At 41.4% G+C, this 25,466-nt stretch overlaps 1 protein-coding gene across 2 annotated transcripts in view; it reads right to left on the reverse strand.

The window, feature by feature from the left end:
• Window positions 1-25,466, reverse strand: part of ITPR1 (inositol 1,4,5-trisphosphate receptor type 1) — a 327,597-nt gene that overhangs the window by 214,485 nt on the left and 87,646 nt on the right. Inside the window, exons 3-15 of one of the 2 annotated variants that reach the window (XM_019504708.1) lie at window positions 19,731-19,846; window positions 16,089-16,175; window positions 13,647-13,805; window positions 11,671-11,769; window positions 11,015-11,098; window positions 10,786-10,932; window positions 9,664-9,759; window positions 8,158-8,202; window positions 4,970-5,124; window positions 2,903-3,002; window positions 2,234-2,394; window positions 990-1,131; window positions 419-577 (exon numbers count right to left, since the gene is read on the reverse strand). In XM_019504708.1, the coding sequence (XP_019360253.1) occupies window positions 419-577; window positions 990-1,131; window positions 2,234-2,394; window positions 2,903-3,002; window positions 4,970-5,124; window positions 8,158-8,202; window positions 9,664-9,759; window positions 10,786-10,932; window positions 11,015-11,098; window positions 11,671-11,769; window positions 13,647-13,805; window positions 16,089-16,175; window positions 19,731-19,846 (1,550 nt within the window). The remainder of the gene's footprint in view (window positions 1-418; window positions 578-989; window positions 1,132-2,233; window positions 2,395-2,902; window positions 3,003-4,969; window positions 5,125-8,157; window positions 8,203-9,663; window positions 9,760-10,785; window positions 10,933-11,014; window positions 11,099-11,670; window positions 11,770-13,646; window positions 13,806-16,088; window positions 16,176-19,730; window positions 19,847-25,466) is intronic. The other variant, XM_019504707.1, reaches the window with a different exon arrangement.

The following is a 25,466-nucleotide window of genomic DNA, read 5'->3' on the forward strand; positions in this document are numbered from 1 at the left end:
AAAAAAAAAAAAAAAAAAAAAAAAAAGTGCTGTCTCCACAGCTGGATAGCAAAGGTAAGAGTTGCAAAATCCACTGAGGTATTAGGGACAAGGCAGAATCCACTGAGGTATACTAGGGACAACGGAAACCCTAGTCCTCGCTAGCATTAGACAAGGTGAGCAACAACTTCACAGTTATCCCAAGTTCCTGTAAGAAATAGCAGTATGGAAGCTAGTACAAATCTCTGATTGAACTCAAAAGGCCCCCATGCTCCACGTAACTGAGCGAGATCCAAACCTCTTATTGTCTCTGGACCCCACACATGCAAAATATGCAGAGAAGCTGGTAGGGCTCAATCCATGGGGGTACAGGTTTGCTTTGATGGAATTAGAGGTCTATCAGCACCCTCTTTGGAGAGCTGTTAACTTTAGCACTAACCTGATTTTTTCTGTAATCTTGCTGGGAGTGTCGCAACACCCTGTAGCAGAGCCGACAAATGTGTCTAAAAGGAGCATGACGCTGGTCTCCAAGTTCCTCCAGTCGCAACATAGGCCCATCTCCACTGTCTGTAAATGGGGCTTGTAACAACTTGAAAATCTGTAAGGTTAAAAATGAATAAAATAAATAAAAAGGTCTTCAGAGGTACTACATGCATGTAACAAAGATAGGTGTGCACATACACTCCCACATCTGTTACTTTGTAGCCCCCACCCCAACTTCCAGACTCCCTACCTCAGTTTTGAATTAGTTTCTCCCACCCAAAAGCATCTTACAACTCTAATCAGGACAAAGCATCCGGTTTCCAACATCGCCTCTGATGGTTTTATTTCGATCCGAACCTTCACCTTGTTACTGCCACGTCCCTTGTACAGCAAAGGGACACAGAGCTTGAGACTTTCACTACTACCCATTCACTGAAAGCCAAGCTGGCATGGGTTACTTTATCCAGCTTGTACAATTGTACCACTAAGCCATGACAAGTTCTGGTACAGGATACTATCCAGCCTACCTGCTTTAGGATATTTTGCTCTCTCATCAGTTTTTGTCGCTCTCGGTTTGGTTTAGAAAACACCACTTCAAGTACGTCTTGCCCAGAATTAGTCCCACCAGTAACAAAGTAAACCAAATCTTCCAGCAGCTTGGTGACAGACCTATGCAAGACCCACACTGTTAATGCAAAACTCTAACCAGCAATACCAAATAAAAGCTCCCAAACAAACCCTAAACAGTTTCAAACGTTTTCACATAAAAAGTAAATTAATCAGGAGTTAACCATAAGTGAAATGCAATATTCCTAGCGTACAAAAAAAAAAAAAAATAAAAAAAAATAAATACATCTTTTCCTAAAAACAGCTGCTGGAAAAAAAAACAAAAACAAAAAAAAAACTTGTGCGCATTATATGCGAGAAATATGGCAAGGACTGTCCGTCTTTCCAAGCAAAAGCCAAAGTAAAATCTGTACAGGACTCGCAGGAATCAGAAAAGTGAGTAGGCTTGGCTCCTTAGCTGCTGCTATTCAGTGACTTGCTAAAGAGAAAGGTCTTTGAAAGACAGAATGAAGAAAAGATAAACGGCATGCCTTTTATTCTGAGATGTGCTGTGTCCGAGAAGATATGGAAAAGCCTACAGATTCTGTAGCAATGAGAACCGGGGACTAGTTTAATCTTGTTGCTGTATGCAGGTAGTCTAGCAGCCATCTCATAGAAACTGGGAGAAAAGTTGCAATATTTGAGGCACTTGGAGACTAGCCCACGTGTGGCTCCTGTAGTTCCAGTTAGTCTGATGGACATTTCTCTTTAAACTGAAACAGAAGCCCGTTTCAGAAACAAAATCATACGTTCTAAGCACCAGGAGTTGTGCATTCTTTGGACGTAGCCACATATAATTTTTGCAGGCACTGTTGGAAGATTTGCAAGAAGTCATGCATTCAATCCTCACAGAAGCTGGACTGGAAGATCTCGTACTCCATTTATGGTCTCTTTCAGTACAGCCACTCTGGGGGTTATTTCTCCCAGCTTCACATTGGCACACAGGGTACCTAGTGATGATGCCCAGCAGAAGGACAGCACAGGTTGAGGACCTCCAAACTTTCACATAAAACACAAACCAGCTCACTTCTAAATAAGAGGGGAAAAACCCCAAAAAGCTGTTCCTTAAGTAAATTTACCATTTTATCTACTTAGGAGGAATAGTCATTAGTTCAAAAGGAAGCAAGCTTATCTCTCCACGACGCTCACTTCCTACATCCCTCACCTTCTTTCATTCTGGGTTATCGTTCCCTTCTCCAGCTTGCCAGCAATGGAACCCAACACCTTGCTTGCATCATTTGCAAAGTCCAAATCGCGAACTTCTGCAGGAGAAACTGGTACTATAGCAAAAGCTTCTTTGTCCTCTTTTACTGGAGAGGTACCAATCTAAAACCCAAGGTAATTTTAGTATCGCACCAAAAAACAACGGGGCAAAGCAGCAAAGTAACTAGCTCAGTAATATTAAGACATGAGAGCATCTGCACTATTACGTAATAGGTAATATTAGACACGGCAGAAAGATTTTTGACAAGACATGAACTTGAAGAACAAAACCCTTCCTTGTAGTTCCTAAATTGTTAAGGCTCAGGCGAGCAAAGATCAGATGAGACTGCACAAATACTGCCACAGATGGACAAAACCTGCTGCTTGTGATTATTACACTGCAGTGAAAATTCAAAGGCTAACAATTTAATGGTCATTGCCTAATTTGTTACAAGACTCAGTGCAGTTAGTCTGCATTAATAATGGATTTGCGCTTCTGTCAAACAGTAAACAATGCAAGGCCTTGGGGAGCTCCCCCCCTACTACAAGGTTTTTTTTTTGTTTTTTGTTTTTTAAAAGAACAAGGAACAGAGAAAATTTTTATTTTTTTTTTTTGAGTTACAGAACTTACTTTAAGCATCACAGGTTTTTCCTCTTCTTTATCAATGGGAATATTGGTGCTGTGCACCCAGGTGTTAGTACACAGATGTCTAAGCCTGACATAGGAGTTCCTTTAAGAAAAAAAAAGTTCTCTTAAAACATGCAGCTTTCCAGTAATCTTCAGCTTTTATAACTTCTGAGATGTTAGTATAATTGATTTATGTAAGCAGGGGGGTTTTTCTGCTAGTAGCAATGCATAACAAGAATAAGGCTCTTCAGAGAGTACAAATCAAGCTTAAAAACACGATCTTTCTAATATTTTAAGTCAACGGGACTCAAAAGGCCACCTACACATTTATATTACAGCAGTTCAAACTTCCCCCCACCCCCCCGCTCTCTCCCGAAGTGATTGAGCAAAAGCTATCTAAGGATAAGGATGCTCTTTGAAAATTGCTTTAATACTGACAGAATCATCATCATTCACAATTTATAAACCTTAGGAAGAAAGTTAAAAAGTTAGTCAAGCCTGTTGTAAACTGGAGTTATTCCCATAATCATACAATGAAGTATTAGCTGGGAAGCACTACACATGTTCATATTAAGTACAACACTTATGCAAGTTATTTTACTACTAGAAAAACAGCAAGTGCTAGAGGGTAACAATCAGGCCTTCAATCTTTCAACAGCAAGTATCTATTGTGTGAAAAGTTCCTTAATACTCAATAGTCTCAGCCTAACCTACCGCTGATCTCCATAACCACAGCCAGGGGTGAACTAACCATCTTTGAACAGGCTAAGAACTATTATGGGCAAGATCCAGGTATAACAGTACAACGTTGCATGTACGAAGCTTGCATGGCCAGTGCAAGCTTCAGCAAGGCTTTGCTCCTGTTGGTTGCCGTAGACCTGTGCTTCAGGTTTACTTCCCAATGCACAGTGCAAGGAAGCAGCTACGGAGAAACTCTTAAGAGCACCACACATCTGCATCTGTGCAAGTACTAGAAACCACACCGCCACATGCATGGAAAGGAATCCATTTGAGCATGCCATCCACGTAGTTCCCCTTAGAGAAGTGGCTTTCTAGAAGCGAGGGCATCCCCAACCACTGAAATCTTGTGGTACCTGCTGTCCCCAGTTGAGAACCTCAGTTCTTGCCTCAGGGGCTGCAGCTGCTGCCCAGGCAAATTTCCTTGTGCATCTTTGTAGACAGCTCAACTGAGAAGGGCTGCAGCATGCCTCTCCAACAAGCCTAAAGCAGGCAGGAGCACCAGCCTGTGCTGCAGCCCTCCCCAGTCTGACCGCACAATTTGCCAGAAATGGAGGCACCCACAGCAGGTGGAACTGTCCTCCACGCCTCTGTTTCTGGGAAGAGCACAGGGGATCAGACCAGAAAGGGCTGTGGCACAAGCTGGCTCTCCTGTTTGCTTTAGGAGAACCCTAAAGAGGCAGAAGGATGTGCGAGTGCCACAGCCCTTCACAATCTAACCGTGCACAGGGCACTTTTTACCAGGCCATGGCACTACCTGCACCATAGCACCTCTTGGGAGGCACCCCAGCTGAGAACTGCTGACTTGGAGCCAATTAAACAGTTTTATTAACTCTGCCCATTTTGGAAAGCATTTGATGCCTCTGGTTGGTTTCTGTACGTGAACAGGGCAAATAAAGTGCTTAGTTATAAAATAACACTGTTCGAGGGCAGTATACTGGAGATTACGTAGACACCTCGCTACAAGTAACCCGATGAGTGTGGACAAGATCTCTGGACAAAAAGTTCTATTCCCATTGACCTGATGTGTGATATTGGGCAAATCATACCTGTGTAATTTCCCCCCCCCCAATCTATAAAATGGGGATAATATTTATAAAGCCTAGGCAAAACACTTTGTGATCAGCTGCTGAAAAGCACTATATAAGAAATTGCTAGATATCAATATTACCTGTAATTCACAGAGGGGAAAAAAAAAAAAAAACCAGTGGTAAGCAGTTCATTTATGTTAACTAATGTAGAAATAACTGCCAAGGCAGACACTCAGCACAAGCTGGATCCTGCCTTAAGCCCATAGGAATTGAGAACGTCTTGGACAGAAAAGCCTCATACCTTGGGACAAGGCTATCTCCACCTCGCAAAGTGGTGGGGTCCAACTCAAAGATGGAGGAGATATCGTTTCCTTCAGGCACCGACACCAAAGAGTATGCCATCTTCTCCGGAGCGTTATGCAACCCTTGTTGGGATCCATCCTGGTCAGGATCCAGCTGTGGAAGAAGCCCCATCAAACCAAGTAAAAAAAAAGGCATCTTCAGCCCTGTCAGTCCAGCATGAAAAGCCACACGTTATAAACAAGCTTTTCATAGCTTGGGGACACAATTACAGGCCACTCCAGTACCAATACTGGAAAAAAAAGTGCCAAATCTGCTTTGGGACAAACAAACAAATGTATTCCTTAGCTTTTTTTTTTGGTGCTGATAACCCTTAAGCATTTCCAGATTTTAACTCCGTGTTTGTCTTTCTGCAGCGAGAGCCAGAAGAGACATGCAAAAAAAAAGGCATCAAGGAATTCACCCCACAGTTCACCAGAAACGGATGAGATTCGTATTAAGGTCTGCCAAGATCCCCATCCTAGGTACTGCACAAGGCACCAGAGATCTGCTTGACATTTGATCATGCTAACATCAATTTGTAAGCAGCAAAATTACCAGCTACAATTGCCACACACTTTCAGAGTCAGATTATCAGCGGCTATCGGTATTCCAAGACCAGAAGTGGGAATCTTAGCCGTCAGTCACTGATGAAAGCGGTGAAAAGTAATTAAGTTAAGTTAACTGGCTAGTAGTTTTTGCTTCAGTTTGTGCTGCTTTCATATGTACCTATCAAGACAGTACAAAAGACATGGCCGGCATAGTGCAAGCAATGATTAGATTACTGGCTTCCTTTGCCTACAGAAGCAAGCATCTATATTTCAGGAGGTAGTTACTAACATTAGATGAATGAACAAAAACTTGGATTATGAGCATCAAAGACAGAGAAGCTGAAGGGAAAAGAAATACAAAGAGAGGGACTACAGCTTTCAGATCGTTCCTGAGAGCCGTGGCAGTAATCACCAGTCCAGAAGGTCAAGTCAGTAGATCAGAGGCAAAAAATAATCGGTGCTCGAGGCCCACAGTCCAACACTTTGATCTGAAGTCTGATTTTCAAAAAACTGTCATGTAACCAAGAATCCTATTACCCATAACAATAAATGGTAGAGTCTTAGTATTTGTAAGGCCACTTAGCAAGGTACCATAAAGATTAAGTTAGGAGTCTAAACTTGAAGCATCAATGTTTGAGAGTCTTGACATAAAGCTCTGGGAAAAAGGGAGGATTATATTAAAGTTACAGATGCTTAGTACATACACACATATACTCCTCAGGATTCTCTGTGGTTACTATATAAAATCGGGCAGCAGTAACAACTTGGTCACAGAACAGAAAGCTATAAAGCTTTTGGTTTACTACCTAGGAATAAGACGCTAAATGCATGGAACAGAAGTGCAGAGTCAGGATCTGCCTTTAAAAGAATATGCAACTAAAAACTCAAAATAATCTGTTTTGGCAACTTCCATCTACTGCTCACTTGAAATGAAGTCTTAAAGTTTTCAGCCGCTTCCTCTACCCCAAAACGAGGCAACTGCTGTATCTTCACAACACCGAATACCTCTGGCAGTCGAGGCCCTAAATTACTCGCTTCTAGAGCCCATGGCCAACTTGCAGACCAGGGAGCTGGAAATCAACAGGAAGTGGGATAACTCAGATAAGAGTATTACTATATCTGAGCAGAATTAAAGCTTGTTACAGAAGCAGGATTATAAAAAACTGATACAATGGGTGCCTTGTAATGTCCCAGGGTGCAACTGGGGACACATTATACATGCCCTTTCAAATCAAACCCCTGCACTTATCATGGAGGAATAAGGAAACAACACCAGGGCAAGAAACTCGCCATCTTGAGACCGATTCAGGCTCGAATCAAGTCACTGTATCCAAATAAGGACTGGCAGCCCGCACAATCTTGCTGTTAAAGAGGTTTCAACTCTATTTGCATGTCAGAGACAAATTATGTACTTGTGACATTTCTGTTTATAGTCTATTTTCGCCACCTGGTGGTCAAGCAGCATAGGCAAATAAAAAGCCTGCGCACACCCACAAACAAGTACATAAAACAGAAATCACCAAATCCTGAGCTCATTTTTTGAGGTAGCGACTTTAACAGAAGAACAAACAAAGACGAGACAGATATTGATATGAAAGCCTTTTCACTGACCGATTTCCAAAAACTCACTAGAAACCACATAACAAGGATTACTGTTTTTTGGGGGAGAAATTAAGCAGCAGCTTAAACTGTAACTTCCAGAACATTTGCATCTGCCACACAATAATACTGGAAAAACAAGTTATACCGAGAAACACTCAAGTATCAAGTGGGAAGCACTGACTTTTTACTGCTTGCCACTGATCACCTGCACGTAGGCAAACTTAACATGCCAGATAAATGCTCCTTAGAAAGTACGTTATAGCTTGCCTGACCTTCATGCATCAAGACAATTTTCAATTTCCCACCCCTCCTCTCAAAAGGAGACGAGCCTTTTTCAACTCATTTCCAAACAAAGCCATCTTTTGTTATGCAAGATAATTATCAAAAAGTACGGGTTATTGCATAAGTCTCCAGCATAATCCAACTGCAAAAACTATATATTCCATAAAAGGAAGTTGCTGTTATAGTTCTACGTGCCATCATCATTAAAGTGAGCTATACAGTAAAGCCTGCTTCTCTCCCCACGTCAGTGGAAAGCTCCTGATAGCATATCCACAACGCTTATTGAAAAGGATAGCAACTTGCTTTGATTGATCATTCAAAATGATGGCATCTAAACTGTTCAAAGGTTGGGTGCACATCTTGGTCTTTATCATGGAAAGCCACGACGATGAGAAGTTAACTTGCATATATTTGGAAAAAAAGCAAGGGTTTAAGAAACAGGTGAGAATGGTACACCCGCTAGAGGATTGGGAGCCATTTAAGAACCGGGGTTTGTGCATACAAACTTTGTTCTTCTACACCCTCTAAAGCCTATTACAAATTTTAATCTTCACTGCCTCTCACCAGGCAAGATACGCCTTTCAGCTTATTCTCAGTTTTGACTGGTTAGCAGCAGCCAGGTCTCGGATCCTCTACACCCCTGCCAATTTGACACCGGGGCCTGTGTCAAGCCCTCCTCAATCAGGGGCAAGATCATACTCTTGCCTATACTTACTGAGGATTGACACTCCTGGCCATCTTCCTCATAGTCAGGGTTTACCTGATGAAATAGAATCACAGGCAAGTCAAAAAACTCTAATATACCCAGAAGGGGGAAACAGTTCCTCAAGTTTTAAGCTTATTCTGCAGTGGATGCAGCTTGTTCTACTACTACAGCCCTACCAGACATACACAACACACGTACTATACAAATAACAATTAAACATAATAATATTAATGGAGCAAGTTCTCTAGCCAGGAGTATGAACCAGGCAACCCAAAAAAAAAAAAAACCACACAGAAAAAAACCAAACACACAAACCCTTGTAGGAGACTCGGCTTGCTTGGGATAGCACTACAGGTGGTTAACGGGGGAAAAACATATTGTGCAAAAAGCACACAATTTAAATGCTGAAATCTCATACAAATTTTAGTGTCACAGTACACATCAACCAGCTATAGAAGTAACTGATAACAGGGCGGGGGAGTGGTGGAAATCCTTCTGAATTTGAGAAAGCTCTTAGCCAGAAGCTCTTTATCGTAACTATCCATGAACTCTACAGTTACCTCTACTTTACCTTCTCATGCCATAGGTATCCCTTTTCACAGCTGATTAGCCAGCCCATGATTTGCTACACATGCTCCGACTCGTATATGCTGTTGCTCATTTTTTAAAAGCTCACAAAATTCTAATAAGTAGATTGCAAAATGCTCAGCAGAAGAGCATAAAACAGGACAGTGAACGCTTTTCAAGTCAAGTCTTCAACATGATGGTCTAAGTTTATACTAAACCTACTCATACAGCTAGACCGTTTTTTTATTTATGAGTTTTCTTGTCTTTGTGTGCACAAGGAGCCAGTTTTAGTAAATATCTACCAATGTCTATAGTTAACCTCCCAAACAGAGTGCACCCAAAAAGATTACACCCCTCAGTTTGTCACAGGTTAGTTTGTTATTTAAGGACCAGGGGAATGGTCACCCCTAATATATCATGGAAAGGTCAGCAACTATTTTGTGTGTTTAGTAAAGGTAAGCATTTACATGACTGGTTTAACCCTTGACTTCTCTGCTCTCATCCCTTCCATGCTCCATTTGGCAAGCAAGAGGGACTAGTAAGAACTAATTTTATTTTCTTGAAATATTTCTCACCAGATGTTCACAGTACATCATTTCTCCACTAATGAACTTATCTTGATTTTTCCTCTTTGCATAAAATATCATTTGTCTATTCCTCGTCACAGAAAAGGTCACCACTGCTTGCAACCTGACAGCTGTCCACGGCACTTTCGATCTACATAATGCACTGTTTTTCAAGCCACTTTCAAGAGAGCATTTGGTTTCATGGGTCCAGGACATTGGTACCACCTACTCTCACACGATTCAATTCCTGGCACTACTGGATCTTGAAACACTGCTCTCCTCCATTCATATTTTTTTCACATTTAGGTGGGCAGGCAACCAAAGATACTTGGGAAGATGAGACTGAGATGGGGCAGACTCTGTAAGCTCTCATCATACTTACCTCTGCTGCTAAGTAGTGTCCTGTAGCAAGATGTTTGAACCGAAAAAGACTATTCCAATAACCTGCACCACCACGACATGGGTCATGTTGCACCACCTAGAAAGTGAAAGGTTAAATTTTAGAACATAAATAGAACAAGAAGTGACAACAGCTTTTCCAATCTGAGACTGAAAGTCCCTGGTGACTCTCAGAGTCTCACTCTTCAAATTCTTCCATACACAAACTGTCTGCATTTGCTGGACAATGCACTGACCCCAATTTCGAACTTTAACTTTGTGGCTCCTGAGAATGAAGACAAGGGCTTATGGCACATATTGGCAGAGCGATAACTCAGAAGTCTTAAAGCCAGTGTTTGGCTTGCTCAGGAAGACCAAATAATGGGGGGAAGTTTTATTATGCTTTCCCTACTGTTCAGTTTGGATCTTTGGAAAGTCCCACTAGACTCAGTAGAAGCGTTTCCAACTTTTTACAAAACTGTACAGAAGAAGTTCTCGAATCCCATGCTTATTATCCTTCTCTTAGGACAAGAAAGAAACTGTAACTCTAGCTGACAGGTTCAAGGACTAGGCGAGAGTGATGGAACATCTTTTAAAAGTTACGCTGCTACACTGCTGAAGAAACAAACACACAAAATCCTGTTGAAATGCTCAATTTTTGAAGTTCTCTCTCTCCCCTTCCCCTTTTCAAGGGAAGCCAGTTACTAGAACCTAATAACCAATAGGAACAAGCAAGAAATTTGTCAACAGATAAGGCCATATGTACTTAATATTCCATGCCCAAAATCAGAAACCCTTGTCAGAAGTTAAGGTAACAGAAATTTGTCTATTTTAATACCAGAGGTTGGTGGTAAAATAAAAAAAAAAAGTGTTCGTTAAGGCTCGTCTCATTTTTTTGTTCCAAGTAGTCATGAACCTGTATTTGAAAGCCCAGTGCTGCAGGGTTTGAAGTTCACGTGGGAAAAATTCTGCCATGCTGGTAAACAAGGCAATTTCTAGACTCAGACTTCAAATTCTGGACAAGGAGTTTTGCATAAAACATTCCTACAGTTTTAGGTTTAAAATAAAAGCACATATTGCTACAAACAAAAGACCACCTAATTCAGCCTCGATTCCCCTTCCTTACCTCAACTTCCCACAGTGCTTTTGAACTTGTTGCGGAAGTGGCCGACTGTCGCCCTGTGGTTCTCAGGAAGACATGCTGCTTCTTTCTGTGCTCATCACAAGTCAGAAACTTCTCCTGCTCTGCATGAAACAGCCTCACTACATCTCCCTATCAAAAGCAGGACAACCTGGTCAGCACAGGCAGAATGCACTGTTGAAAAGCCAGAAGCAAGAGGAGTTTTCAAACGTACCCCTTTTAGGATATCATCTTTGTTATCACTCCATTTCATGAAGAGGACTATTTTCCAGCTTGTAGTGCAATTCACAGAGTTGACCTAAAATGAAAACTGACAGCATTAAGTTACACTAACAGCTGGATAAAGCATAGCAACAAAAGTGCTCTACTGTTCAGAATGCAGAGATTTCAAACAGATTATTCATCCCAGTTGACTACTATTTGGGAGAAAAAAAAAATATCACTCAAGAAAACCCAAGGCCTACACTCTTCTTTCCAGTAAGTCGCAATAAATCAGATCCCAACTCATCCCATGACCAGGTTATGTTATGCATCGTGGGAAAGGAAGATCTGTACTATAATGTTTCAGTTACAGCCAGGTAGTTGGCTAAATTCACTCACTCTTTTCTGGATTTGTTAGCTGCTCAAACTAGTTAGTGCCATCCTCTACCAAACCATTCACCCACCAGGAAGGAATGAAGCCGGACAATATTGTTACTTCACTAGAAGGGAGGGAAGGGACATTGTATAGCAATGCATACAGACCCCCTAAGTAAGGTCATGAGAATATTGCTTCCATAACACTCAAAAAAGCCAGAGGTCCCTTCCATCTCTATTTTCCAATTTCTGGGCCACCCTTGGGTTGGGTTTCCTCTGTATTTTAAAGCTTACCTCATTACACCCAGGATTATCAACCAGTTGATGGGTACTGGCATGAAGGGGCTGGCCAGCATTGACAGGATTCAGGACCACCTTGTCTCCAATGACAACCTAGAGACAGGTACACCATGATCAAAAAAAAAAACCCAAACAAACATGCACACAAAACCCCCCAACCAGACGGAGAGAATTTGGGGTGAAAATCATGACAGTAGGGATTCTGTTGTCATTTGAAGAGCTTTCTGGCTAAAGCAAGTAGGGAAAAAAATATCCCCCACCTCAGCAAACACAAACAAACAAACAAACAAACAAACCCCAAAGGGAAAAAACTCCACAAAGTGAGGGTTTCAAAAGCAAGTGAATATTTAAGATGTTCAGAGTCATTAAGACACAAGATTATCCACACAACCAGGCTGAGTGGCTTAAAGGAAAGCTACAATTCCCCAACTAAGCAGTGGTTTTCCACACTTTTATACTGTTGTTACAGTAGCTGACATCTAACAACTAATTTCTACTGAAAAAACAGAAGGATCTGGGGGTTACGGTGGATCACAAGTTAAAGATGAAACCAATAATGGAATATTATTAGAAAAAACAGCTAATATCATACAGAGAGGAAAGTTGGAATGCCATTTGTAAGCCAGCTCCATTCAACAGTGCCCAGACTTCATGCTGGCTTCCAGTTTTGGGCACCACATTTCAAGAAATGAAGTCCAGAGGACAAAAACCGATTAGATGTCTATAGCAAAACATATGAAGGAAGTCCAGAAGATTGTTGGGACCATTTAGTCTAAAGAGGAAGCTGAAGGGGAATTTATTATGTTATAAACAGGATAAGGGATAGACCACAGGAGGCTGAACAAGAAGAAATGGACTTAAGACACAATGAGAGATTTAGGCTACATATTAAGAAGAACATGGGACTAGGAAAAGTAATGAAGCACTGGATCAGATTGCTCACAGAAGCTGCAGACTCCATCATGAAGTTTTTAAAAGTTTAGACAAACAAATTTGCCTGGGATAGTCTAGATCAAGAAGTTTTTGGCCCAAGGAGGAGGTTGGACTCTGCGACTTCAGGTAAAACCAAAGATCATGCCAAAAAAAAAAATCTCCACCAGAAGGACTTTATGGCTTCTGACCTATAACATCTCCCTCATTAACAAGGTCAGGTCCCCAAAAATCAAGCAAGCAGGGACCAGAGATAAAAAGTAAGCACCCTTTATTATGAAGGGTGGAGGCCCTATATGCAAAACATGCACATTCATGTATCCAAAACTTTCGAGTCTTACTTTAAACCAAAGGAGTCCACGCCAAATTACTTGCATGAGGAAGCCTGACTTTCCCCAAGTACAGAGAAAGAGGAAACATTAATGGGACATTAATGGACTGTAATCCAACTCAAACCATATTAATCTTCAAGATATTCTTGTAATGAGAGGAAAGCCGTTCAGCTCAGGTTAAAATAAACCACACAGTGTTGAGTTCATTCTCTTGCCCCCCAGTTGGAATAAGAGAGCTCTGAAAGCAAAAAGCCCCAACTCAAAATTAGTCAATAAATAATCAAGCACTTGTCCATGCCCCTCACACAGAACGCAGCCATTTGGTCTTAGTTATTACCCAATTCCTCATATAGACATTTATGATACAATCCGACTCATAGCAACATGGCTGTGAACCAGCATACTGATTACATTTCTCCAAGCTTCCCAAGTGATTTAATGTTTGGAAGTTGGTAGGGATTTAGAAGGCTGCTATACTGGATCTCTTATCCCTTCCAATCTTTAACTGGTCCTTGTTTCCAAAACACAAGTTGCCATAGCAATGCCCTCCCCCTCATTTCAGCACAGCTAAAAAAGCTGTTGCCGCAACATTACACACTCAAAAAAATCTATGTTTCTAACTAGTTGCGTGTTAGGGGAGCTACAGACACAAGCAGTTTGTGTTTCACACAAAATAAGCCCTTCTCTTCCATCTTCTTCTGCACGTACACTGTCTCCTATGGAGCGTAGCTTGTAGAAGGGTTGTATGTAGAACCAGGAACCTTCGTTTCCAGCTTCATCCAGAGTCACTCTCATCGCGTTCTTCTCTAGCAGAGCTGGGAGCCTCTTATTTACCGTTAAGTATTTGTTACTTTTTAAATGCAACAGCTAGAACAGAAAAAAAAATAAATTCAGAATTTATTCCTAAAAAGGCTAACAGTGTCGCCTTTCAACCCTGCTTACGGACTTCACAGCAGACAGACTATCCCAGTCATCATCAAGAATGAGACTAGGATTTTTTTTTCCCCCCCTTTTTTGAGACATTTTGCATCAGGCTTTGGACCGTTTCATGCAACACAACAAATTTCCCGTAACGTAAATTACTCTCTCTTAGATTGGCCTGCTGGCAAATGACAGGCCTTTGGCAGCCTGATGTCACAGATTATGAGATGCTGGCGACAAAGCCATTCTCCACAAGAGGGGCACATGAGGCTGCTCTCAAGAAGCCACATTCATTTTGAGACAGGAGACTAGGAAGTTAACTCTGGGTAGCTTTTCCTTCATGAAGTGCCATTCTTACCCTTCAGCTCATCAAAACTGGCAAGAGGTCACCGTAAGGCCGTGTTTCTCAACTTTAAGTAGCAAGTACCCCCTAGCTTCTGAAAACTTGAATAAGTATACCCCAACACTCAATTTTCCAGGGGATTTTATAGTTACAGACAAATATGTGCCATATGTTGGAAGAATGGCTGTGTACATAAGGCCATGATGAGACAGATGTCTTATCTGGTGTGGGTAAGGTTGCCACCTTTTACATCAGGGGTGCACAACTCAAGCAGGTACCCGGGCTAGAGGCAATGCTGGCCAAAGCTAGGAGGGCTGAACCAGATTATTACTGGGGAAAAAGTTTAACGTGCTGCACAACGCGCGGCGCACCAAATTTTTTTGCCATAGTTTTGAGAGGAAAAGAGGGCGAGAGAGCGAGTGTTGGGGTAAATGTATACCGCCTGCCCGCATCCCGCATACCCCCAGGGGTACGCATGCCACAGGTTGAGAAGCTATGCTGTAAGAGACTAGATACGATCACCACTGATGCCTAGGGTACAACACGCCACCCCTTAGATAGAACTGTCTAGCCATATTTATCAAGGCCAAATGTTAAGCAGTTAAGACCAAGGGGATGCTTTTGGCCCAGACAATGCTTCTGTTGGCTATTTGGACAAGTCTATTAATCCGAGAACATGTCTGCCATAAAAAAAAAAGAGAGACAGGACAAAATGCAGGCACCCCTCATAACTGCATAGAGGCCTGGACCATAACATTTGAGATGACGACATTTTTGGACAGAGGCCAGTGGCTTGGATTAATTAAAAAAAGTCAAGCTGTAGGCTTTATTTTTTAATCTGATTAAAGATGTACATCAGAAAACAGCTAACACATTGCTGTTCCAGCCTGTGGTGTGATTCACCTGAAAACTAACAAACAAATATCACTCAGAGGATTATACTGCTACTAAGATGATGCTAATGTTACACTTGAGCTTGATTAAGAACGAGCTACCATAAATCAGACTCTCTTTGAAGTTGTTCCAAAAGCTGCAACGGCTGTTGAACACAGCCGAGTACCTTCTCTTTTGCATAGGGGAGAGGAACTCAGCACTCTGCCATCTACTCTGGCTGAACATAAGTCAGAGAATACAGGTGAAGCTATTTGAAGAACTTTGATATTCAGAACCTGAATGCTTAGACAGCTTCTCTCACTGTTCATCCCCACCAACCAATTTTGATCAGGCGAGGTAGGTTCACTGAGCCTGTGTGTTAGAAGGGACTGGAACATTTCAGGCTTAACAGCATTTATTAAGAAAAAGCTTATCAATCAATCAACATGGCATTCCCCAGTTATCTTAGTTTTTGGTGTTCATGACTTTCATTGTTATTTTGCATGACTTGCCAAGCGCACTCCTTCGGCAAGCAATCGCTTACCCCATTTCTTTCAAGTCCACCTTACTGTGGTGGAATGGAGGAATCCTGGTGGATCAATTACTCTGGGTCACATTGGTTTTTGGTAGGTTGGGGTACCAAGTTAGGGAGATGCAGGACGTACAGAATGGTATTGCACTATGCATCTGCCACGTACCAGGTTGCCAAGTCACAGAAATGAACAAGAAAAGGTCTTCTAAATATCAGCATATCCACATAACAACCTCAACATTTATGGCACTGCATCCTGCTTAAAGAAAAAAAAATCTGACACTCAAGTTGCAGTCATACTTAGCCTCTCTCAATGGAAAACCTGCTCTTTGATACCCAGTCAAGCCATGCAAAACTACACACTGGTATCCACAACATCCACTGCTTTGAAGTGTACTTGTACCTTGCTGTTTTGAGCGAGTCTGTACAGAGCTTACGGATGACTCAGAATATAGACAGGTTGAGTAGAGCCTCAGCATACCTGGATAACATTGCCATATTGGATAACTGTTCCCAGAAGCTTCCTGTTTTCCGTTTCATTCTGTTTCTTTTCCAAATCGGCCGCATGCTGAAATGTAAGGAGGAAATTACGGTGATAGGAATAAAGAATGCTGCCAACTATTTAGTGTGCGAGAACATCAAGGCATTTCAAAGAGCTGGAAACAGTTGCGACCATTTGAAACTGATGATCAGATTTCTTCTCTGACAGTTTTCAGGAAGGATTCTGATTGAATCTGTACTATCTAAGCGATACTGTTAACAAAGCAGCAGCTTCGTGGCACCTACGTTTTGGCTTCAAACCATCCAAAGCTTTTTGAATAAAACATGAAAAGAAAAGAAACTCTTTAAAGAAAATCAAGCCAGAAGATCAGAACATAAAAGGAGGAAACAGGGAAGATGAGTGGGAGAAAAAAAAAAAATCCCTTCCCTACTGACTTCAGAATAAAAACAGAAAGGAAGATTGATTTATTTATTTATTTTTTAAATAAAGTACTGAAGGTTCAATTTTCATTTCTATACAATGCATATTCCAGAAAGTTACTTATTTCACTTTGCCACAGAGGACCTCTCCTCCTGAACACCTTTATGGCAAACTTAGCCACTGTATTCACGTGCTGAACTTCTTTCCACATTTATAAACAGCACCAGAACGAGGGAACTGATAGGTCTTCACTACCCAAAAGTGGGCAAAGTTCAAAGCCCATAACAGCAAGACAGGAGAACCAAGTTCCAGTCAGGCACAGTGGAAGTTCAAATGATTATCTGCTAGGATTACTCAAAACTTTACTTATGACCTACCTGTATCAGTTTCTGAACCCCTAAAGCAACTGCCTTGCCATTGTCTTTTCAAACTTAGTTTCCATTTTGTTTTTCCAGTTTTAGCAATTTAACCACAATGTTTTCACGCCATCTGTTTTGCAACTTGCATCAAGGCTAGTGCGTACGAAGGGCTTAAGGGAAGAACCCAAACTCCTGCTGGCAGAGATATTTCATTTGTTTTAAATGAACTTTAAATGGCATCAACTGTTTTTAGTTATGGCTCTCAAACCTCCTGCAGCCATCCTAGGCAATCACTCCTGTTCAGATACCTGGAGGAGATGCTTTTTCACCTACATGCCTCAGCCAAGTCTGAAAGCTGCATGACAATGACGTTCAACTGAATCACAGATGGAGAGACAGCAAAGGCTGGTAGAAAATGCTTATTTTTCTTCCACCGCTGGATCTTCCAATCATTTCTTTTGGAAGTTGTGCTGAATCTCCATTGGGATTGTCTATTTGCACCTTTCATTACCCCAGACATCCCCAAACATCTAACGTAAGAAAACTTTAAACTCGGATATCATGTTGTTTTGCCCAGTTTCAGATTACGGTACTCTATAACACAGGGCTTTTTGAAGCAAGCTATTAAGTCTAGGCCCAATCTTGCAAGGCACCAGGGTCTCAACAAGGGAAGGCAGGAACTTTTATCTCCATGGAGGCTTGGGTGCTGCATTTATTTTAACAAAAGAAAGTTGTGCATTGTGTGTAGGTATGGCTGAATAAAAAAAAAAAAGAGTTAGCTTTGATTGCATCCACACTGTTTTGGAATGCATCCAACAGCATTCAATGTGCCCGCTTGGAAAGAACCAGTTCATTTAATGACCACTAGATGTCAGCTTTTCAAATAGCATTGATTCTTGATTCCAGTCAAGTGTCCCAGATTTTTAAATCCCTTAAATGGCATTAACTTAAAATAACCTGACCTTCGCACTGGATACTCCACAGTAGTTGATAATAAATTCCATTGGTAGACAAACAGAAGCCATAAAAGGCAAGTGATTGTGAGTAAGTCTTGGACCACTAACGTTTCATTAAATATTACCATGAACTTACATAAAAAAAGGGTAGAAAATAGAAGACAGCTGAACATGGCTATCTGGCCATTTTTCCCTATGGCCAAAACATTAGGGTTGTTCCTATATATTCTATACACCCCTTTAATTACTTACTGGTAGTGTGTCAACATACGCGACTGCCATACAAAACTGGGAGGAAATACAAGGTGCGAAATGTGAGTGACACACGTCGGGTCACCTTCTGTCCTACAAAACCATATAACCTCCCTCAAGGATGACCCAGTGTTGCATATGCCCTGTACATTTTATCTAGCATGCAAACCAAGCCACTAAATCTTTCTTCAGCATAAATGAATAGAAAGGGATTTGTAAATCGATTTGCCACCCTGCGGCCGTTGGGGAAACGGCAAGATCTGGGACTGTCAATAAAAAAAAAAGATATCCACCACCAAAAAACAAACAAAAAAACCCCATTAAAAATAAAATGCTGGCTTCCCAGTGGGAGCCAGAAGTCCTTACTGCCACTGTGACCCAGCTTCACAGCCCATACAGAAGTGTGGGGGTGAGGGGCAGGGCGTCAGCTGGCAGGGCGGCACAAAAGGGCAGCAGAAGAGATGTGGACCACTCCCTCTTCCCCCCCCACCAGGGCCTCTCCACCAATCAGCACTGAGGGGTGGGGCATCCAGAGCACATCCAGGAAATATTCATGGAATTAGCTATTCATACCACAAACCCACAAAAATTATTTAGTTCCTCTGCGATTTAAGTAGACCCCCTAGTAATAAGTCTTGGTACTTCTGTGCAAGTTTCCCCTTGGCATGATTGATCTTGCACACCTGACAGGAATCAACACCGAGCACATTGAGACTTCAGCCTGCTTTGAGAGTGCAAAAATCCAGCTTCAAGGTATATAACCTGAACTATACGGTAGAAAAGTCAGTGTTATTCGACACATTTCTAAAAGGGTGTTGTTCCCCCCAAACCAACTGACTGAAAGTTGAGCGCACTTCAGCTCTTCGCTCACTTGCTAGTGGTTTGTTTTTTGTTTTTGCTTAACAAAAAAAAAAACAAAAAAACCCACAAAACACAAAACAAACAAAAAAACCCAGAAACATTTGTCACTTGAACCTCAGGGCTAAAATTTGACTTTTGTTGATTTGTTTTTTTGCAGGGAGAAAAAAAAAGGAAGGTTGGAGTGTTTGTAGAGTACTGACCTCATGCGCATAAAGTTACTTGTTAGTCAAGGTTTCAAGGTTATAAAATCATGGGTTAAAAAAGGAAAAAAAATGGATTCTAATACTCTGTCTCTGAGAACTATAGTTCTCAGATAGTGGAGCTACCTATGGAGTCGGGATACATTAGCAATGAAGGGATGCAAGTTTACCCCATTTGAAAGAGTGTATCCCTCCTCCTAAAGTTTCTGACAGATGGGGACCACTTAAATCAGAGTGCCATAGACAGCAATCGTTACCCTATTATAAGAGTATGTCAGAAGTTTAATTAAGCTTGCATGCACCCACATGCCAACATCAAGGCATACAGACCATGAATAGTCTATCTATGTAGATTTTCTTGAACCCATAACCAAATTCAGAGGACTAGAGCCAAGTGGGCCATCCCAAAGGAATCTGTATACCAATTCTCTACTTCAAAAAGGTACCTCCTATTTTAAAAATAGCTCAAAAATTAACTGTGTGCAGTTTGTTGCTATCACACAGACAGTACAAGAGAGGCTAAAAGAATGCAAGATTTCTTTCAACTTCAGTCCAACCATTGCAAACACTTACATGTAGCTTATTGAGTAATACTGCATCTGTAGTGCTGTTAGCTCCTGGCTTTGCTGCTTTCCAGAACTGTTTCTGAGCAGAGTACCGGTTCATAGGACATAGCTTAAATAGGCAATCTATGAAAAAAGAGAAATATGAAAGCTTCAGCCATTCGTAATTACTCACATTTTTACTTATAATATTGTGCAAACATTTCAGCTGCATAGGAAGGTTTACAAAGAAATTCCAGGAAAACCGACAGATCAAAATGCTTTTTTTGGGCAACAGGAATGCTGCCTCTCAATGTTTTTTTTTTTTTGTTTAAAACAAGAGGAAAAAACCTGTTGTTGCCAAACTTCTGAAGCAAAAACAGAAACAGCTGAATCCTTAACCTGTTTGTATTCAAAACTTAACAGTAGTAGCTTCAGGTAAGATTCAGAGATGCGTCAAGCCCTCTCATGCCCATAGACAGACAAGATTAACAGGAGTTTGAGTCAACATATTTAAATATTATCAAGTCGCAGCTATTTCACTAATAAGGCTTCTGACCCTCAGATATCAATATACGTTCAAAGACACTTATGTTTTAGAACCGAGGCAGAGAAAGGCTATTGAGACTTTGTTTTCTTCTTTTTAAAAAAAAAAGAAAAAGGTGACATGGCAAGACAGAGACAGCCAGGGAGGCAGGAAAGGGGCAATTGTTCCCCTGCCTTTACCAAGCAAAGGTAAGCAATGCATCATAGTTCAGAGGTGACATCAGGTCCTGAGGTATGACCTCATCTTTTACTGACTTCAGACACCATTAACTTAAAAATTCTCCCTACCGAAAATTGAGGATGACAGCTGATTAGCCCTTACAAATAAGTTTCTATATGCGAGACAGTAACTTCTCAGTAATAGAACTAAATTAGCTGCACTTATTTTTTTCTCTTGTCAGTTGCTAAGCAACTGGCAATGTAAAAATTAAATTAAGCTATTCAAATTTAATGCTTAAAGTAATAGAAGGAAGTTTAACAGCCGAAGTGCCAAGGCACAGGACAAATGTTTTAAGTACCTCTGTGGAAGCAACACAGAAGCAAGCCTTCAGGTTGCTAATTACATTAAAAGGCTACCATTATATCCACAAAAAGAGTACTGGAATTTGTGAACTAACAAGTTAAGAAAGCAACCACCTGTGGAACTGCCTTCATCATTAATAAAAGGTGCCCGGAGAAAGCTGACATATCATTAGTTACTTAGGTAAAGCATATTGCTATTGTAACGGAGGGAAGATGAGTGCTGGCAGCGATACTTCAGCACGAGCGGCTCGGGAGCCACGCAAGCCGTCAGTGCTAGCCAAAGAGCCACACCATATGCACCCCTAGGAGAACCATGACTAACACCTGCATTTCAGGAGAGGGACTACAGCATACTAATTATGCTGAAGGATAATAATTTGGCATTTACTAGACTAATGCATATACTTCTGTTAAAATATTGTGGGGGAGGAATGGGAGCAGAGAGCATAAATGAAGAGCTACTTGTAGCTTGGGAGCTGTAGCTACAGTATCCCCATCTTAAAACCCGTCTACAGAGTGCCTGGTCCTGCACTGATGAAAGATGAACCTCCACCAGCTCCATGCACACTAACCCAGGAAACAAGGGGGTAAGAACGTGTGGAGGGCTCGAGGCCTGGGTCTGTCACGTGAAGAGCAGCAGCATGGGGCACCCCAAGGTGTTTTTTCCATCTTATTTCCAGGGCTGGTTTCCTTAGCAGCACGACTGGACCCCCTACAATGGCCACACAGGCTTAGAGTGCATTCTGCAACACAAGCGATTACACAGATTAAAGCTCACAGGCCACGTGCTCAAACCCTCTCAAGAGAGACTGCAGCAGTCAGTTGGTTTATCTTCATTTGAGATTCATCATTCCTGTATATACAGATTTGGATGAAATTAAGGCTGGGTGCTCTGAGCTCTTCCTATGCTGTCATTTGTGCAAGCGAGCACAGCTACTACTAACATGCCCCATCTTCAGAACCAGACTGGAACCAGGGTCTCTCAGGATTGCCAAGTTATATGGGGGCTCGTTATAAAAATAAAATGAAGTAGAATCATAAAGTGAGTTGATCTGGTGGCATACTACTAGAAAGAGCTTGAGCGCATCACCCATAAGGGTACTTACCTTCATTTAGGCTCTCTTGATTCACAGCTTTCAAATGCCTAAACACAAGTGTTGTGTGCTTTCAAGGTGTGCTCTGGCCCAGACATTTTTAAATTTGCATGAAAAGGATTTGTGGAGATGCAGAGCAGTGAACAGGATTCAAAAGTTTTTGCAGGCTTGCACAGTAAGTTCAGAGTATGCACTATAAAACAACATACTAGTTATAAAAATGTCTATTTCTGCTTAAGCCATCAGTTCTCACCATGCCAGCAATTAGTGCACAGCACTGCACAGAAGAATTAATCATATGCTCACTTTAGTCACAGGGCAAGTACTCTAAGCCAGGAGTGCTATATTGGAGTCGAGCTAAACTTTCAAATGTGTAACTGCAAAAATAAGTGGATCTGTAGGCTCATTTCAACATTTGACCTTATCCACCAAAATGGAGACCAGGACTTGATGCAAAATAAAAAAAAAAAAAAAGTCTCCCTCATTTATTTCTATTCCATTTTAAAAGCTACAAATCTAGAACAAACATCAAAACCATTACATGTTTCTATTTGAGGATTTATTTTAGTTTAAGTGCTTGATGAGAAGCTTGGCCTTATCTGCCATCCACCTTGATGTGAATCAACACATGTAAGTGTGTCAATTTAACAGAGTTCGTCTTATCTAGAAACTGCATCTTAAATTACATGGAGTTTATGGCCCCAAAGACCTCGATATCCATGAATTTTATGAGCCTATGGAACCTACTCTGTCTCTGTTTATGTACATGCCAATTTACGTCTCTGTTCACAATAGAGAAGAGCAATTTAGATTGGGGCTATCATTAACAATACATAACCTGCAGCCTGTGGAGCCATTGGACTCGGCCCATGGACACGGGGCTTGGCTGCAGGAGCTATAAGGCAAGTATGCCTCGGTTTTTGGACCTGCAAAATGGCGAAAGACTTTCAGTGTCACGTTGAATCAGTAGCAACTACTAAAACATAAGTTGTAGGAGATGTAGACCTGATTTCTTGTCTTAACAGTAGAAAATGTTTCCATCAGAAAACTTCCTATATGTGGTTACCTACTCTATTGCTCATTTTACAGAGCGCCAAATGTGCAGATGTGCAGGCACCTATAGGTACAGACACAAGTCAATAGAAGCCATGCTCTGAGCACATATGAAACATGTATTTGTATTTTACAGATCAATTTTAAAGTGTTCTTCCCAGTCAAGGTATCATGTGCACCTGCCATCCCTTCACAAAGATCAGCAGCAGGGTTTGAAAACCTTTGAACTTCAGTTCCCCAAATTAAACCCCAGCTACGTGAGCAACCAGAAAAATAGTGCTAGTCCCTGGAAACACGGTTGACAGACACCCTTATAAAACAGGCAGCTGGGAGTCCATATCTGATGCTGGGAGCAGAGTCTGGCATATAGTGATCAGAGCCAAATTACTCGGATACAATAAGGGCCTTGCTACCTGTTCAAACTTAAGCAGGATAGAAACCAGCTATAGGAGTTGTTACATTTTCAGGAACTAACTATGTAGCCAGTTGCCACTTTTTTTTTTTTTTTAAATAGCTGGATAGTTCTTTTTATGGAAAGAGAATTACTTTGCAAGTGGGGCTGGGGTGAATTTATTGCGTGGTTGACCAGTGAATTGTGCAATGTATGCAACGTGTAGCAGGGGCGTAGGATACAGTGCCCAAGACCAGCACTAGCCATGTTTGAAAACTACTTTCTGCATTGGCCTTAGATAAAGTTTCCTGTTACCTTATTTAAGGTTGGGAAAGGGGAAAGAGAGGGAAGGAGATGAGGAGTGTTCAGAAACTTATCTTACCATCTTTTACATAGGGATCTAACTAGTAAGTGGCATGAACATTTAAAACAGCAGTTAGAGAAGGTCTGAATTCTTGAATTCTCTCTCAGGGTACAGTAGTGTTTGGTGATAATCAATCAAATCAATCCTCACCCCTCTCTCTGGCATTCCTACTGTAATAGATCCTTCATCCAAATCAGTACATGATTTCCATTACAGTCAAAATACTCCCTAGATAACCTCCATCTGCCTCGCAGCAAAAGCAGCTACATACCCAAAACACAAGTCTACCCTGTTCAACCACATGTAAGACAAGTTTATGGTTAAGAGATATCTAATGCAAAACCATCGCATGCTCAAAATGTGTAGTCTAGGGTTTGATTTGAGCCATTTCAGGACTTTTTTTGTAAGAAAAAGTTGAACAAACATCTTGTGCTCAGGCTACACCTAAAGGGCAAAATACCCATTCGCGGCAGTGGGGAGCAAAGCCGGGCCTGTGAAGGGAGGGATTTGTTTGAAATCAAAAGCAAGTTAAGATTGTGCATGGTCTCAACCATATGCAGAGAGCCTCAGCAGCACTGATGGCAATGCAAACAGCAACACATGCAATTCTTGCCAGCAGCTCAGTCAATGCAGCCCTTTGGTCAAGGTTTCTTTAGGTCACTTGTGGGTTGGGGCAGGTTGCTTACTTCCATGCCCACGTGTAGGCCAGTCTTGTGCAACTGCATGCCTAGGAAGCGCCAATATTTAAGCACATGCCGTGGATTTGCAAAGTTTTCACACTTCCAGTCTTTGCTTAGCTGCAATTCAGAACCTGACACCACTTATTATTTTAAAGACTACCCCCATAACTTCTTAGATCAGTTCATCTACTTGGGTGTTGGTGCTAGCAGGCTCCAGCGGTGGATTCCAGTCCCCTGCATTTCAATCCGTCTCCTCTAAATTACTGGAAGCATTTCACATGTATAACGTAGGCCTGTTCCATAGTCTACAGCTTTTCAGCCCACCTCGACTGCATTAAAGATTTCACCATTTTTTACCTTTACCATTTTCCTTTTATTAGTTATTGCTATTTTGACGTGCCTCCAGGCAAAAATGTCACGAGCACAATAAGTGACGTTTATGCATGAAGCTGCAGAAGTGATGCAGTTGTAGCTGTGATATCCCAGGGAACATGAGAGAAGTAAGGTTCGAGAGAGGAAGGATCTCTTTTATCAACAGACCAATGTTATCTCTGGGAGGAATGCTCAATGACCTTTCAGGAACAAAAATATGCCTGTGCGCCCAAGGAAGCTTGCCTAACAGCTCCCCCAGCTATGAAGCCAGTCCAATAAGTGATATTACCTCACCTTCCAAATCTTGCTTCTTACAGGCCAAGGGGTTAAAAAAAGACGACAAACAATTTAATAAAATAAAGCCTACTCCAACAGCAAAATCCCCCGTCCCTCCAAACGGACTGACACACAAAAGAGATTTGAGTAAATCAGTCACAGCCTTCAACAAGTATTTGATAGCGCAGCTGTTTCCTCATTACTCAAGGGAAAAAAAAACAAAACAAAAACCCAACTGAACTTCTTTTGTAGAGAGTTGCTAAAATTAAAGAAAAAAAAAGAAAATCATCAACAGTTCCCTATTGAATTCTAGCTGTTCCCTTTTAGTTCTTTCTACATTTAGATGCCTATAATGTACACATGACAACTCCTGAGGCTAAAGACTGCTCACACTAGCTGTTACCAACAGAACAACCCTCATTTATCTATTTGAAGCAACAAGAACTTAAAAAAAAAAAAAAAAAAAAAA

The sequence above is a fragment of the Gavialis gangeticus genome, unplaced genomic scaffold, assembly GCF_001723915.1.
Source record: "Gavialis gangeticus isolate Ggan-Ray unplaced genomic scaffold, GavGan_comp1, whole genome shotgun sequence".
NCBI classification, from domain to species: Eukaryota; Metazoa; Chordata; order Crocodylia; family Gavialidae; genus Gavialis; species Gavialis gangeticus.